Source organism: Ptychodera flava (assembly GCF_041260155.1).
Source record: "Ptychodera flava strain L36383 chromosome 23 unlocalized genomic scaffold, AS_Pfla_20210202 Scaffold_24__1_contigs__length_23054250_pilon, whole genome shotgun sequence".
In the NCBI taxonomy this organism is placed as follows: Eukaryota; Metazoa; Hemichordata; class Enteropneusta; family Ptychoderidae; genus Ptychodera; species Ptychodera flava.
This window is the reverse complement of record NW_027248278.1, coordinates 19,335,932-19,349,949: the sequence shown is the minus strand read 5'-3', so window position 1 is coordinate 19,349,949 and position 14,018 is coordinate 19,335,932. Positions and strand designations below refer to the sequence as shown.

At 37.3% G+C, this 14,018-nt stretch overlaps 1 protein-coding gene across 2 annotated transcripts in view; it reads right to left on the bottom strand.

Annotated features, from left to right (window-relative positions):
* LOC139124928 (probable ATP-dependent RNA helicase spindle-E) overlaps positions 1–14,018 on the bottom strand; it is a 30,791-nt gene that overhangs the window by 15,234 nt on the left and 1,539 nt on the right. Inside the window, exons 2-6 of one of the 2 annotated variants that reach the window (XM_070691043.1) lie at positions 13,557–13,737; positions 11,433–11,611; positions 5,955–6,277; positions 5,126–5,281; positions 4,364–4,464 (exon numbers count right to left, since the gene is read on the bottom strand). In XM_070691043.1, the coding sequence (XP_070547144.1) occupies positions 4,364–4,464; positions 5,126–5,281; positions 5,955–6,277; positions 11,433–11,611; positions 13,557–13,737 (940 nt within the window). Of the gene's footprint in view, positions 1–4,363; positions 4,465–5,125; positions 5,282–5,954; positions 6,278–10,787; positions 10,957–11,432; positions 11,612–13,556; positions 13,738–14,018 lie in introns of those variants that run through there. The other variant, XM_070691044.1, reaches the window with a different exon arrangement.

Here is a 14,018-nt window from a genome sequence, read left to right as displayed (position 1 = left end):
AGTAGACATTTAATGACTATAACCCATATTCAAAGATAGTTGGCCTAAAACGAGACAGAGCTTCTGACAGACGTCCCATACAGTGTTCCTTTACACCAATCGGGTTTCCAGCGCACGTACATTGACATATTCTGACAAAGGTACGGCAATAATGAATTTATAATAAATATTTGATGGTGATAGCAATGTGAGCAGAAGTACGCGTTCAGACCACAGGTACTCGTTAGCTGGACAATGTCCATGAGCAGGCCTACTACAAGTAGGAACAATTAAACAACATAAAGAAGGTATGAAACATGCTTTCTGAGGGTATAGTCTAAAACATAGACTGGACTCATCTACTGGGCTATGGACTATGGACTATGGACTATGGACTATGGACTGGGTCCATGAACTTACACGAATTTTTTATTTTCCATATAATAACGTTGGTGTCCCAGGGATCCTGTGTATCAGAAATGCATTCTGAAAAGAATTTTAAAAAGGATTTTTATCCCATATACTAACAATCGCAGGGAACTTGTGTATCGCTGAATTAACACATTAAATGAAAGGATAGCACTGTGCACCTTACTTTAGTATTCATAATCAAGCGATAATATACCAGGGAAGAGTTTTGTGTCGATGAGAATATTATGCCGACTGAATAGATGTGCAACAGGTACTTAAACAGATGTTATTATTGATATCTATGCAAGTTTAAAACTAATAAACAAAGGAGCAAACATTTTCCATTATCATATTAGAAATCCCACAAAGGTACAATTTAATGTTCGACAAGGAAACTTAAGATAGGAGAAGTGTTTTTGCTTTGAAAAATGCATGGATTTCTGTCATTGATCTAGACAATTGGCTGCAACTTTTTGTAAGAACTTACCCAGAACAAACAAAGCACTATAAAGTAGAATATGACCAGGTATGAGAACGCAGTCGGAAGACTAATTAGGGATGGACCATGAATATTCTAGGGGGTCTGGAAGATTTAAGAGGTGGCATTTTTTTGTACCTCATCCACTGAAGCGTTTTTAATGAAGACGTAGATGATAGTGTCACTTACAATCTCTAATGAATTACCTTGAGTGCATTCTAAGATCAAAGTTCAAAGATGCTGGATTGTGATATAGTGTTGTTTGTTTTCTTACTACCACTCTGCCACAGAGGCTTTCTGTGCAACCACCTGTGCAAGCCGCAATTTTTAAACCCACATCCTCTGTTCTGTGATAAATTGGGATGAATTACGGTGTTGTACCTGTTGATACTTTTGCGGTGAAATAAAGACAACAGTTCAGTGGTTGATAGCAACTTAAATTTACAACCCTTGACAATGACGCCTTCCAAATGTCCACTCCCCCCCTGATAAGGCACAGACTGTAGTTACATAATGAGGATCACACCAACTGTGAATGATTTACTTAATAAGAACGCTACCTGGTTATCAATTTCACCATGGCAAAATGTCTCCTCATTGCCATTCAATTCTTGAAATATCCTAAATTTTACTGAATGTACTTGTAGCTTTAAAGGGCTGAACTCACTGTGTACCTTTCTGCTTGCATGAATTGAGTGGGTGGTTCCCTTTGCTGGTACGAGGACCTTGTGTAACTGAGGAGGCATGCACCTGTCAGATACAATATCGTAATCCTACCTTATTATTGTTACTATGGAAATTTAAATCTAATGAATCAGGGAGCAAACATCTTCCACTATCACATTATAAATCAGATAAAAAGCTTCAATTAATGTTCAACAAAGTAATTTTAAAACAGGTGAAGTGTTTTTTGCTTTGAAGCAAAAAGGCATGGATATGGATTTCTGCCATTGATCTAGACAATTGGCTGCAACTATTTGTTATTGTATGAGTTTACCAAGAACAATTATGATCAGTTATGTGACAGCAATTGAATACTGTAGATGATTCTTAAAATGGACAGTGGCTTTTCAGTAAAGTATGACAGTAGGGTGAGAGACTGTGCACAGAGTACAGTGATATTAAGTGCTTCTTTTAAATGGCCAAGATTTGGGAAAACGAGTTTTCCCATAGATAAAGCAATTTTGGCGGAAAAACTGTTAATTCACGTAGATTCAGGTAATAGTGTCAACTTGCATACATTCAAGATCAAAGTTCCCAGATCCTGGATTGTGATACAGATGTGCTGATACAGTGTTGTTTGTTTTATCTTACTACCACTGGGCAATAGTGTCAGGCTTTCTGTGCAACCATCCGTGCCAGCTACTAGTTATGAACCCATATCCTCTGTTGTGTGGTAAATTGGGATGAATTACGTGGTATACCTGTTGATAATGTTTTAGTGAAATAAAGACATTAGTTCAGTGGTTGACAGCCACTTAAATTTACAAGTCTTGACAATGACGCCTTCCAAATGTCCACTTTTGATCAAGCACAGACTGACTGTAAATCTATGCAAATTTAAAACTTATGAACAAAGGACCAAACATCCTCCACTATCACATTATTAATCACATGACCAGCTTCAATTTAATGTTCAACAAGGGAACTTAAGATAGGTGAAGTGTAAAAAAGGCATGGATTTCTGTAATTGACCTAGACAATTGGATGCAACTATTTGTAAGAACTTACCCAGAACAAACGAAACACTGTAATGTGGAATATGACCAGGTATGAGAAAGCAGTTGGCATCCTAATTACTTCACTCATATTATATAAACAGCGGCTACATACAGTGAAGGTATAAGGGTAAGAGACTGTGCACAGAGTATAGTTATGTGAAGTTCGGGAAAGGGAGGTTTCCCATTGATAAAACAGTTTTGGCGGGAAAAGTGTTAAGTCACGTGGATTCAGGTTATAGTGTCACTTACAATCTGTGATTAATTAATTAACTTGGATACATTCATGATCCCAATTTACAACAGAGCAGAGGATGTGGGTTTAAAAATTGCGGCTTGCACTGGTGGTTGCATAGAAAGCCTCCGTGGCAGAGTGGTAGTAAGAAATCAAACAACACTATATCACAATCCAGCATCTTTGAACTTTGATCTTAGAATGCACTCAAGGTAATTCATTAGAGATTGTAAGTGACACTATCATCTACGTCTTAATTAAATAACACTTCAGTGGATCAGGTACAAAAAAATGCCACCTCTAAAATCTTCCAGACCCTCCCCCAGGATTTCAGATGGTCCACCCCTAATAAGTCTGCCGACCGCGTTCTCATACTTGGTCATATTCCACTTAACTGTGTTTCGTTTGTTCTGGGTAAGTTCTTTAAAAAATGTTGCAGCCAATTGTCTAGATCAATGACAGAAATCCATGCATTTTTCAAAGCAAAAACACTTCTCCTATCTTAAGTTTCCTTGTCGAACATTAAATTGTACCTTTGGTGGGATTTCTAATATGATAATGGAAGATGATGCTCCTCTGTTTATTAGTTTTAAACTTGCATAGATATCAATAATAACATCTGTTTAAGTACCTGTTGCACATCTAGTCAGTTAGCATAATATTCTCATTGACTAAAAACTCTTCCCTGGTATGTTATCGCTTGATTTTGAATACTAAATTAAGGTGCACAGTGCTATCCTTTCATTTTATGTGTTAATTCAACGATACCCAAGATCCCTGCGATTGTTAGTATATGGAATAAAAATTCTTTTTAAAATTATTTTCGGAATGCATTTCCGATACACAGGATCCCTGAGACACCAACGTTATTATATGGAAAATAAAAATTCGTGTAAGTTCATGGACCCAGTCCCTAGTCCATAGTCCATAGTCCCGTAGATGAGTCCAGTCCATGTTTTAGACTATGCCCTTTCTGAGATATAATGCCTTGATATCTGGGTCAACAACCGCAAAAGAGATCTACTATCTCGATAACCCAAACTTTTGTTTTCCCAAAGTTTGACTGACATATACGCACAATGGCTTTCCAACATCCATATCGTTTCAAAATCTTTTCATGTGTCCATCATTAGAAGAGAAGATCTATTTACACTCCAACTCGACCAAACTGCAAAACTTGCTTGGCCTAGGCATTGTTTTAATCGACGTCTATGAGCGATTTTTACGACATTAACACAGCAGGGCTTGATGTAGCCCTGTTTACGTTTTATCAGATACGTGCTCTCAGTTACACTACATACCACAGCCTCTCCACACACATCAGACAGAGAACCATAAACAAATAACCACACGTTGCAATGTCAATGCCATGTGTTTCTTCTTTAGTCGTGTAGCTGTGTTAATGTTGTAAAAAGTCGCTGATACAAGTCGATCAAAATAACACCTTTGCCATTCAATTTTGCAGCTTGATTGAACTTGAGTCACTGTGTATTATTCGCAGATAGGTGTCTTTATAGTTTCAAGTATCTCTACTGTACATACCAGTGAATGTAACGCAAACAGCTTGATCGCACACCCCGCTTTAGTTGGATCACATTCGAGAGGGTATAACTCACAGTACAAGTCATATATTTCGCGCATCCCTATTAATTGAGAGAAAATAAAAATGTAAACGCAAATTGATACGTAATAGATTGATGTAAGCAACAAATTGATACAATATCTGATGTTTTAGTCAACCTTTGAACCTAAACTTTGTTTGCGCGATGCTGCAATGTCATTACATTAACATGTGTCAAGTATGTATCTGGCATTCTCTACTTTGAGCATAAATTGGCTTTGAAATGAGCATTCTTCTGGGAAGGGTCCAGTATCTTACATTCTGAGTCAAGATGCTGTGTCACCCTAATATGTAATAATTAACCTAATATGTAACACTAACGCAATATTTAGTTATACTCCACCAAATGTGTATTATTAAAACAAAGTGTAATAACACAAAAATGAAGTTATGATATTAATGTCGTTGGTATTACATGTTTGGCTGAGTACTTTTGGGTTCAATTTTATTACATATTGGTTTGTATTACATATTAAGTTATGTGCCATATTGGGCTAAATATTAGATATTTGGAAGCTAGTACAGTCGCCTTTACTAATTATCGGTGAATGTGCAATCAGTGTAATATAGTAAAGAATCTTGAAAATCACTGAACGGTCGCGAAATGTTCGTAGCGGAACATAAGGGGTAAGCTCTTCTTTGTTCTAGTTTCGCATATGGTACGATGTATGATAAAATCTTACCGGGTAGAAAGACCAATATTGTTTCTCCCGGACGTACCATCTTACGGACCAGAGTGGCACAGACTCGATAAAGTCCATTGAAGACTCTGGCAGTTAGGTTAGGCTTGTCTAGTAATTTCTTTGCCTTTTCAAGTTTTACCGCCAAATTTGGAAACCCTGATTATAGAAGAGAATGCATACATACATTGTCATGAGCGAGCAAAGTCCCCGTCTCTCTCTCTTTCCCTCTGTCTCTCTTAAAATACAGCAAATATATCAGACAAACAAAATTTGGCGTACAGCAGCGTCAGTGTAAACTCGTACTCCATAGCTTAGTTAACAATGGCCCTAGTGCCGAACGTTCGATGTTCGGAAGCTGAATTTAGGTGGGCCATCGGAATTCAAACTTTTACTTTTTTGAAGACATGTTTTTATCGATATCTCGCGATCCGCGCGCAGTCGCCACGTCAAATATCGACCATTGGCATTTAAAAAATGTGTTTTAAAAATGTTACCAAGTACTAGTGGGAGTGCCACTGTAAAGTAACTAGATGCTCTTGCAATATTAATAGACTATGATACAAAAAAACAGAGAGAGAGAGAGAGAGAGAGAGAGAGAGAGAGCGCTTACGACAGTTATCAAGGAAGAAAACAACTTTGAACGCCATAAATATAAAGTTGATAGAACATAAGCAATCATTCCACTTGCAGGCAGGTAATACACCTGCTTTGGGTACCATAGCTCCATAGAGTGTCAATCTAACAGCTGTGTCATGCGACATTCACATATTTTATAAAAATCTTGCATAAATCTACCTTCAGTTGGGGGTTATTGCAAAATTAAACTTACTACTTTGAATCGATGTACGTATGCGTTCGATGGAATTATCAACTTCCACTGGTTCGTCAGTTTCCGCTAAACATTGGGTAAATCTCACCCACGCTTCACATAAAGTACCAACTTCCACTTCGGAAAACCACCTAAATAACTCAGATTTTGTTAACAATTGATCAATGTATATGGTTTCCACCGGGAATGTCATGTCACCAGCAAAGAAAGTTTTTCCCTGACGCATATCATCTGTATTCGAATCTGAGTCCGAATCCGATTCTAGCAAATCAGCACCTGCAAAGTTGGATGCTGAACTGTTGGTATTTGAACTGCAAAAATACCTGCAAAAGAAGTGAATATGTTTGCAAGTCACAAGTCAATTTTCCGTAAATTTAATCTTACGGTTTTCTGTCGTGTATAACTAAAGAAAACTCATCAATCAATTCAGATGATTCCGCATGTCAATGGAAATTATTTAGTCCAACGCACGAGTTTTGGTCTCTATTTCACAAAACATGGGTAGTGAAACATGGTGTGAACCAAACGTTAGCTGGTTACAATATAGGTAGTGTGCCCAGTTTCCTTATAAAGTTAACCCTTTTCCTTGACAATATGGTCACGCTTTCTCGTGACCGACATCACTAGTCGAAGATTTTCAAATTGAAGCAGCCATTCCTGAGATAATGGCACAATTTTGAAAGATCATTATATAATTTATGCAAGTTATCAATTAGTTGACACGAGTAAAATATAGTGGGGTGGTCATTGGCCATTTTGGCAATCTTAATGCCCCTCAACACCAATAGGGTGTTGAGGGAGGAGGTCTGATCCCTCCCTCTACTCCCCGAGCCTCCATCCTGCCCTCTCAGATCACATCACTTCTCCATTTGCATGTGTATTTCACCACCAGGCACGTTCTCCATTTGATATAGTCGCTCTGCCTGATGACAACACTTTCAAGGTTTGGAACAACCCCTAAGACAAGGTAAGTTATGAAGTCTTCTGCCGGAAATTCGGCATCAGTGACAGGAAAGACTTCAGATACAAGCGGGGATAAACTGGGGCCTTGACAATGGCTAGTATGTCACCAGTACAGAGTTTATTGTATTATTGTAAAAAGCATCAGTAAAAGCTATAGCGGTGGACTCCTCAAGGCAGTGGCCCTGATGGCGCCCTAGCTCCTTTATTGGCTTCTTTGTGTACACAAAACAACCGCACAATACTATTTTTGCAAAGGATAAAAGCGATGGTCAAAACTATGCAGAACATGTTGAAGGCAGCAGGCTACCCAGAGGAGGAACCCGTAGAAGGTAAAGGCAGCGCCTGCTGTATGTGTGTGGTGGCAACTGGAAAGAGCAATTATTTGCTTGGCGAGCCTTTCACCTCAGAAGCCATCGAGAAAACCAGATATGAACTGAAAATACTCACGTGTTTCATTATATATTGCAGTTATGTGTAAATTTTAACCTTTGCCACATGTTTGCTACTTCATTGAAAATATTATGATCAACATAATGAACAATAATCACCGCCGATTAGGTCATGAAGTATACAAATATGTAATTAGCTGAAATAAAAATATCAAAGTTCTTTTACTGCTGTCATTGTATCACCACTTTATATAGCAAGTGTAATTACCGTTGGCCAAGTCCTTCAAGCCATATATGCCGAGCTGTGAAAGCTCATTAGACATGCAAATTATAAATTAGCTGACATGAAAATGTGAAATGACTTCTGATATTGTTTTAACCTGGTATAATCATCAATGTACATAGCATGTTTTGCCAACTTTGACCAAGTAAATCCAGTATATATCCCTAATAACAAAGGTCATTAAATATGTAAATTAGGAATTGGCTCAAGTAAAAATGCTTAATGATTTTCAACAATGTTGTATCATGGTATCTGCAATATATGTAGCAAGTTTTGTCAACTTTGGTCAAGTTGATTCAGATATATATCTCTAATTAGGAAAGTTCATTTAATATGCAAATTAGGAATTGGCTGAAGAGAAAATACTTAATAACTTTCATGGTATCTGCAATATATAGTGTCTTTAATGTACATAGCAAGTTTCATCAATTTTGATCAAGTCAATTCAGATAAATATCCCTAATTATGAAAATTCTTTTAATATGCAGATTGGGAATTGGCTGAAGTAAAAATGTTTAATGACTTTCAAAAATGTTGTATCATAGTAGCTTCAATACATGTAGCAAGTTTCATAAACTTTGGTCCAGTCAATTTAAATATATGTCTCTAATTAGCAAAGTTCATTAAATATGTAAATTTGGAATTGGCTGCAGTTAAAACGCTTAATGACTTTCAATAATGTTAATTTATATTATCTTTATTATACATACCAAGTTTAGTCGATTTTGATCAAGTCAAATCAGACATATATCCCTAATTAGGAAAGTTCATTAAATATGCAAATTAGCAACTCTCTTTCATGTCACCCCTTAATGGTTCCCACTACTGATATATCTTGGTGTGATCAACATTTGTAGCAAATCTCATCAAATTGTGTGTTGCAGTTTTTAATGAATATCCGTTTTTTCTAAAAACATTAATTATGCAAATGAGCAAAAAGTCTGCAAGCCAGACCCACCAAAAACTAATCAGTTCTTGCCATTTGCTAACTGAATCTATGTACCAGATTTGATTGTGATCTGATAAGCCGTTTTTGAGATATCGGACCAACAGACAGACAGACAGACAGACACACAGACACACAGACAGACAGACAGACATCGCTACAACATATGCTCACGTGTGTAAACATGTGAGCAAATGAAGCCCGAGCTCGGCAGCAAACACAATTCCATCTATCAGCGAGAGCATCAGCAATAACCTTGTTTCTTTGGCAAGTAAGGGCCCGGGCTCCTTTCTGTCGATCAACAGCATGGAGAGGCTAAGGGAGCCTTCAGTAATTACAGAGGGGTGGGCCAGGGGAATTTCGCGAACACCTGTATCGTAAAATGTGACCCTCCCCCTATCCTCCTGTCCAAAATGTTACCCTCCCCCTTGTCCGACATTCTAAAACTTGACCCTCCTCCCCCCTCCAACCACTGCGGTATTCTCCCAGGGAATAACTAAAACAGTATCAGCTAATTTACATAACAATTGGTTCAATTGTTATGTTAGGGACAAATTACAGAGGGGAGGGCTGGTGTTTTTGGAGGGACAGTCGCAATTTATCACGCAAGAATTTTTGAAGAGATATGGTATCTCATACAGTTTAGGGAGGGTCACCATATTTTGTACAACTATAAGAAGGCAGATTTAGTGCTTCATCCAAAAAAATCAAATCATAATACATGGAGTCTATCAGGCAAATTATTGGCAATTTACCCCACAAAACATGCCATATTTGTATTTTATATATGTTTGATAATGTATTTAAATGTACTTTGCTTGAATAGGGAAGTAAAATGAACATTTGTGTACAAGAAATTGATTTCTGAATTTCATCTAAAAAGTTGGTTCACTATCCATGGTGTTTATGATGAAATTATGAATAGTTTTTTCCAATACAAAAATAGGTAACACTGCATGAAAACCCAATAATTCAGAAAAATTCACATTAATAAGTTGCCTGTATTATAGTATAATACACGTGAATTCACATGAATCCACATGAATACAGGCTTGCTGAATACAAAAAATGGATTCTTGACTGTATTCATTTGTATATGCAGTATTCACGTCACAATAATCCATGCTTATACAGTAAGTATTATAGGCTTTTTATGCAGTGTAAATCTTTGCATTTGTGTACTCTTGATTATTGATATTAATTTTCTTGATTAGACTACAGTGGTTACAAGTCTATGGTTGTGTAAGAAATTTGATTTTGGAATTTCACCAAAATGTCATTCAATACACTGTGCATTGGGGTCTATGATGAAACTATGAATAATATTTTTTCAGTACAAAAATAGGTAAATCTTTGCATTTGTGTACTCTTGATTATTGATATTAATTTTCTTGATTAGACTACAGTGGTTACAAGTCCATGGTTGTGCAAGAAATTTGATTTTGGAATTTCACCAAACTGTCGATTCACTATGCATTGGGGTCTATGATGAAACTATGAATAATTTTTTTTCAGTACAAAATTAGAAAAATCTGTGCATTTATGCATGCTTGATTATTTAGATTATTGTTCTTGATTAGACTACAGTGGTTACAAGTCCATGGTTGTGCAAGAAATTTGATTTTGGAATTTCATCAAAATGTCATTCAATACACTATGCATTGGGGTCTATGATGAAACTATGAATAATTTTTTTTCAGTACAAAATTAGAAAAATCTGTGCATTTATGCATGCTTTATTATTTAGATTATTGTTCTTGATTAGACTACAGTGGTTACAAGTCTATGGTTGTGTAAGAAATTTGATTTTGGAATCTCACCAAAATGTCAATTCACTATACATTGCTGTCTATAAGTGTGGTCGTATTTTGTTGGTGATTTCCTTTTCAAGAAATATCACACGGACAATCAAAGTTTTGGCCATAATATCAGCTTCTGTCAAAAGTGACCCTCCCCCCAAGATAGGTTTATAAAAAGTGACCCTCCCCCTTGAACTGTTTTCTAAAAAGTGACCCTCCCCCCAATTCCCCCGGCCCACCCCCCTGTAATTACTGAAGGCTCCCTTACAAAAAATGTATTTAACGCTGGTTTTCTTGTCAGGAAAGAGATGAATAAGGGAGGGGGCTTGGCTTACACTAAAAGGGGCCCGTTCATGCTGGTGTCATCACAGGGCTGATCACAGCCAAACTCTTCGCGACAATTTCATGGAGGCAAAAGAATCCTTGTACTAGCATAGATGGAGATGGCCTCACCTGAAGGAATGCATACAGTGGAGGCAGCCAATTATGCCACAGTGCAGACCGGGGACACATTGGCAGCAGAGACTATGGATGTGGCAAAGATGAAGGAGATTGGACTTCATAAAGAGAGAAGAGCACTGGTAGAGTGGAGTAGGGAAAGAGGTTAGCAGAGATCAGCTGGCTGAAAAAACCAAGAGAAAGCGATCCACAGGGTCAATGTGGTTTCTCTGGAGAGGGGCCCTGAGGCACCAGAGACTGCCTGCTCTCAGAACAGTACTTGGTACAACAATTGTGACATTCTGCTAGGGGTGGTCAGGGAAGCTTTGACAGCCCTAGGCTTGTACTACTCAAATCACAAGCATGCTTGTCCCTACAAAATGGAAGAATTCATGGCTGCCACCTTTCAATTTTATATCTTACATATTTGTGGCATGATGGACACCAAAAGTCTCGTCACCACTTTATAGTAAAATAAAGTAAAGTACACGTTAATCAATATTTTACTTTGGTTTTTTGTTTCATTTTTTCTATGTTAGGGCTTTTGTGGCAGGACTGACCTCTGTCTACTCAATGAGGGTGGAAAAACACTGAAGACAGAGATTGGTTACCCTAGTAACCCACTTGAACACAGTTGATAGGAATGGTCCCAGTTCTTACCTTGAGAATAACTGTCCTTGCAATGTAGCGGACATCACGATGATCTTTGTTGATGGATATTTTTCCATGGAAATTTTGATGATGAGGCTGAGAAAATCAGAATCGATTGTGCGCTCATGTATTTCATCCAATATTATGTGACTGTATAGCTGGAATGACGCAGGGTTGAAAACCAATCTCTGTAAGCAATAAATCATATTTGAGCTAGATAACCATGAATTTGAGATTACCATAAATTACCATAAATAATGAATAATATTTTTCACCAAGATAAGTCGGCTTCTCACGACAGGTAATATTGATAGAATCAAATGAACTGTGAACAGTAACATTGCATGTTGAACCCATTGAATTGAGCTTGCAAGTAAAATGCAAGCTACAGGTTAGAGATCAGGTGTGTTTGATAACAAAACCTTATAATAATGATACTTTGTCTATGTTATACGAAAATACTCTTCATTGTATTCTCTCACGATAAATCTAATCTCAGAGAAATAAAACGTTATTTGTCAATTTTTCACGAATTTTTCACGAAAGTGAACTTGGGGAATTTGTCGAACAATTGATCATTGTACATAACAATGAGAATATGGCGAAAAACTAAAACCTAAAACGTGACCTATCCGAGTAGTCAGAGCAGAGACAATTTCTCAACGTGATAATAAGGCTGCATTCATAAACACTTCTGGAGGGGGGGGGATCCCAAAAACTGTGTTCAGATTTGTTCAAATATCCCCAAACAAACGCACAATGCATCCATGTCCCCCCTCTGACATGGTATAATTTTGAAGTCCCCCTCCCTCAGAGGAAGGCAAAATGTGGCCGATATGGTGCTTCGTCCAAAAATATAAAATCTTAATAACTGGGAGTCTACTGGGAAACCATTAACATTTCCTCCATAAAAACAAGCTGTAAATCTACATTTACATGTTTTTGATAATTCATGTGAATATACTTTGCTTGAAGTGGCAGGTAGAAAGTACATGTGTGCACAAAAACTGATTTTTGGATGTCATCGATAATGTTGATTCACTACACATGGTTGTCTATGAGCAAACTATGAGCACATATTTTCCAAAACTGGCAATACTTGTTCATCTATTGACGTTTGATAACTAATATGAATGTACTTGGTGTGCATGGAGTGTTTACAAGTGCACAATGTGTATAAGAAATTTAATTTTGGAATATACACTTCTACACATTGTAGGCCATGAGGAAATTCTGAATAATAAATCTGTGCTTTTACAAACGTACGTGATGAGAATGGGGCGTTTGAAAGTGCAGATGTGAATAACAAATATAATACTGGAATCTCACCAAGTGAATGTTTGTAGAATTTAACAAGCATTCTTTGAAAGTTCAAAGTTCAAATAAGAAATTATATGTAAATTAAAATATTATTGATAAGTAATGTGACACGCAGGATTTGGGCTTATTCAATGTTGTTTGACCTGAAGCTTCCAGTTGTTATTGATGATACCATGCACTATTTCAAATAGTTTGTATTCTGTCAAAATCCTCAAAAATAAAAATGTACGTATACATACGGCGACAGGAACGTTTGACACTGACTTAGACCCAATGTATTGTCAATGGGAGAATAGTATCAAATAAGTTATCTCCGAAATTGTTATTGAAAAGGTTAAGTTGAAACTCTACTCATTATAGAGGACAGTTTTGCTCAACAGAGTGGTTTTGTAAGTAGAAATCATGACAACCTAAATCTTTTGCTGCAAGGTGGCTGCCTCGATCATCAATACATTGTTTAATATACCCTAAAAATTCCGGCCGAAGGGCGCGCCGAAAATAGAAATGGCAGGAAATGAAAGTGTCAGAAGATATTTGGAAAAGAATTAAATATTCAATAAATTTTTAAGTCCCCCTTTTCAATGTCAATTTTACAGATCCCCCCTGGCATGTTGTACACTTTTTTCAAGTCCCTCCCCCCTGAAATATTCGCCCCCTCCAGAGGTGTTTGTGAATGCAGCCTAATAACATGAGCAACTCGACAGCATACATGTATGATTGTTACACAACAAGCATTATACATTGACTGCTAATAACCGCTAAGCATAGGGCGAATATTTTCAGATTAATAAATCTACAAAATATAAACCTAACCTGAAGAAGCAATCCGGTTGTTACATAGGTCAGTTTTGTTGAGTCTGATCTCTCGGATTCACCACCAATTTGATAGCCAACAGTACTTCCAAGTGGGTCGTTTCTTTGTGATGCTACTCGCTCAGCCAGGGACACCGCAGCCATGCGTCGAGGTTGAGTAACTACGATGTTCACACTGTCCCTGTGGACGACATACCAAAATAAAAAAATAACAAAAAGTGCTCTCGTGAGACTTTGACCATGAAGGAAAAATTGCTGTACGTAATGAGAAACATCGCTATTAATTGGATAGACTGTACAAGACACCTTGGAAGGGCCACTTTCGTAAAATTCCATGATTGCCGTCCTCAGATTTTTCACAAACCAGTCACCCTAGCCAAACACACACAAGCAAAAAACTCAAGCATGGATCTGCCACAACAAATCACTTTGTAACCGCTTTATCGGCCTTTGTTACGAATA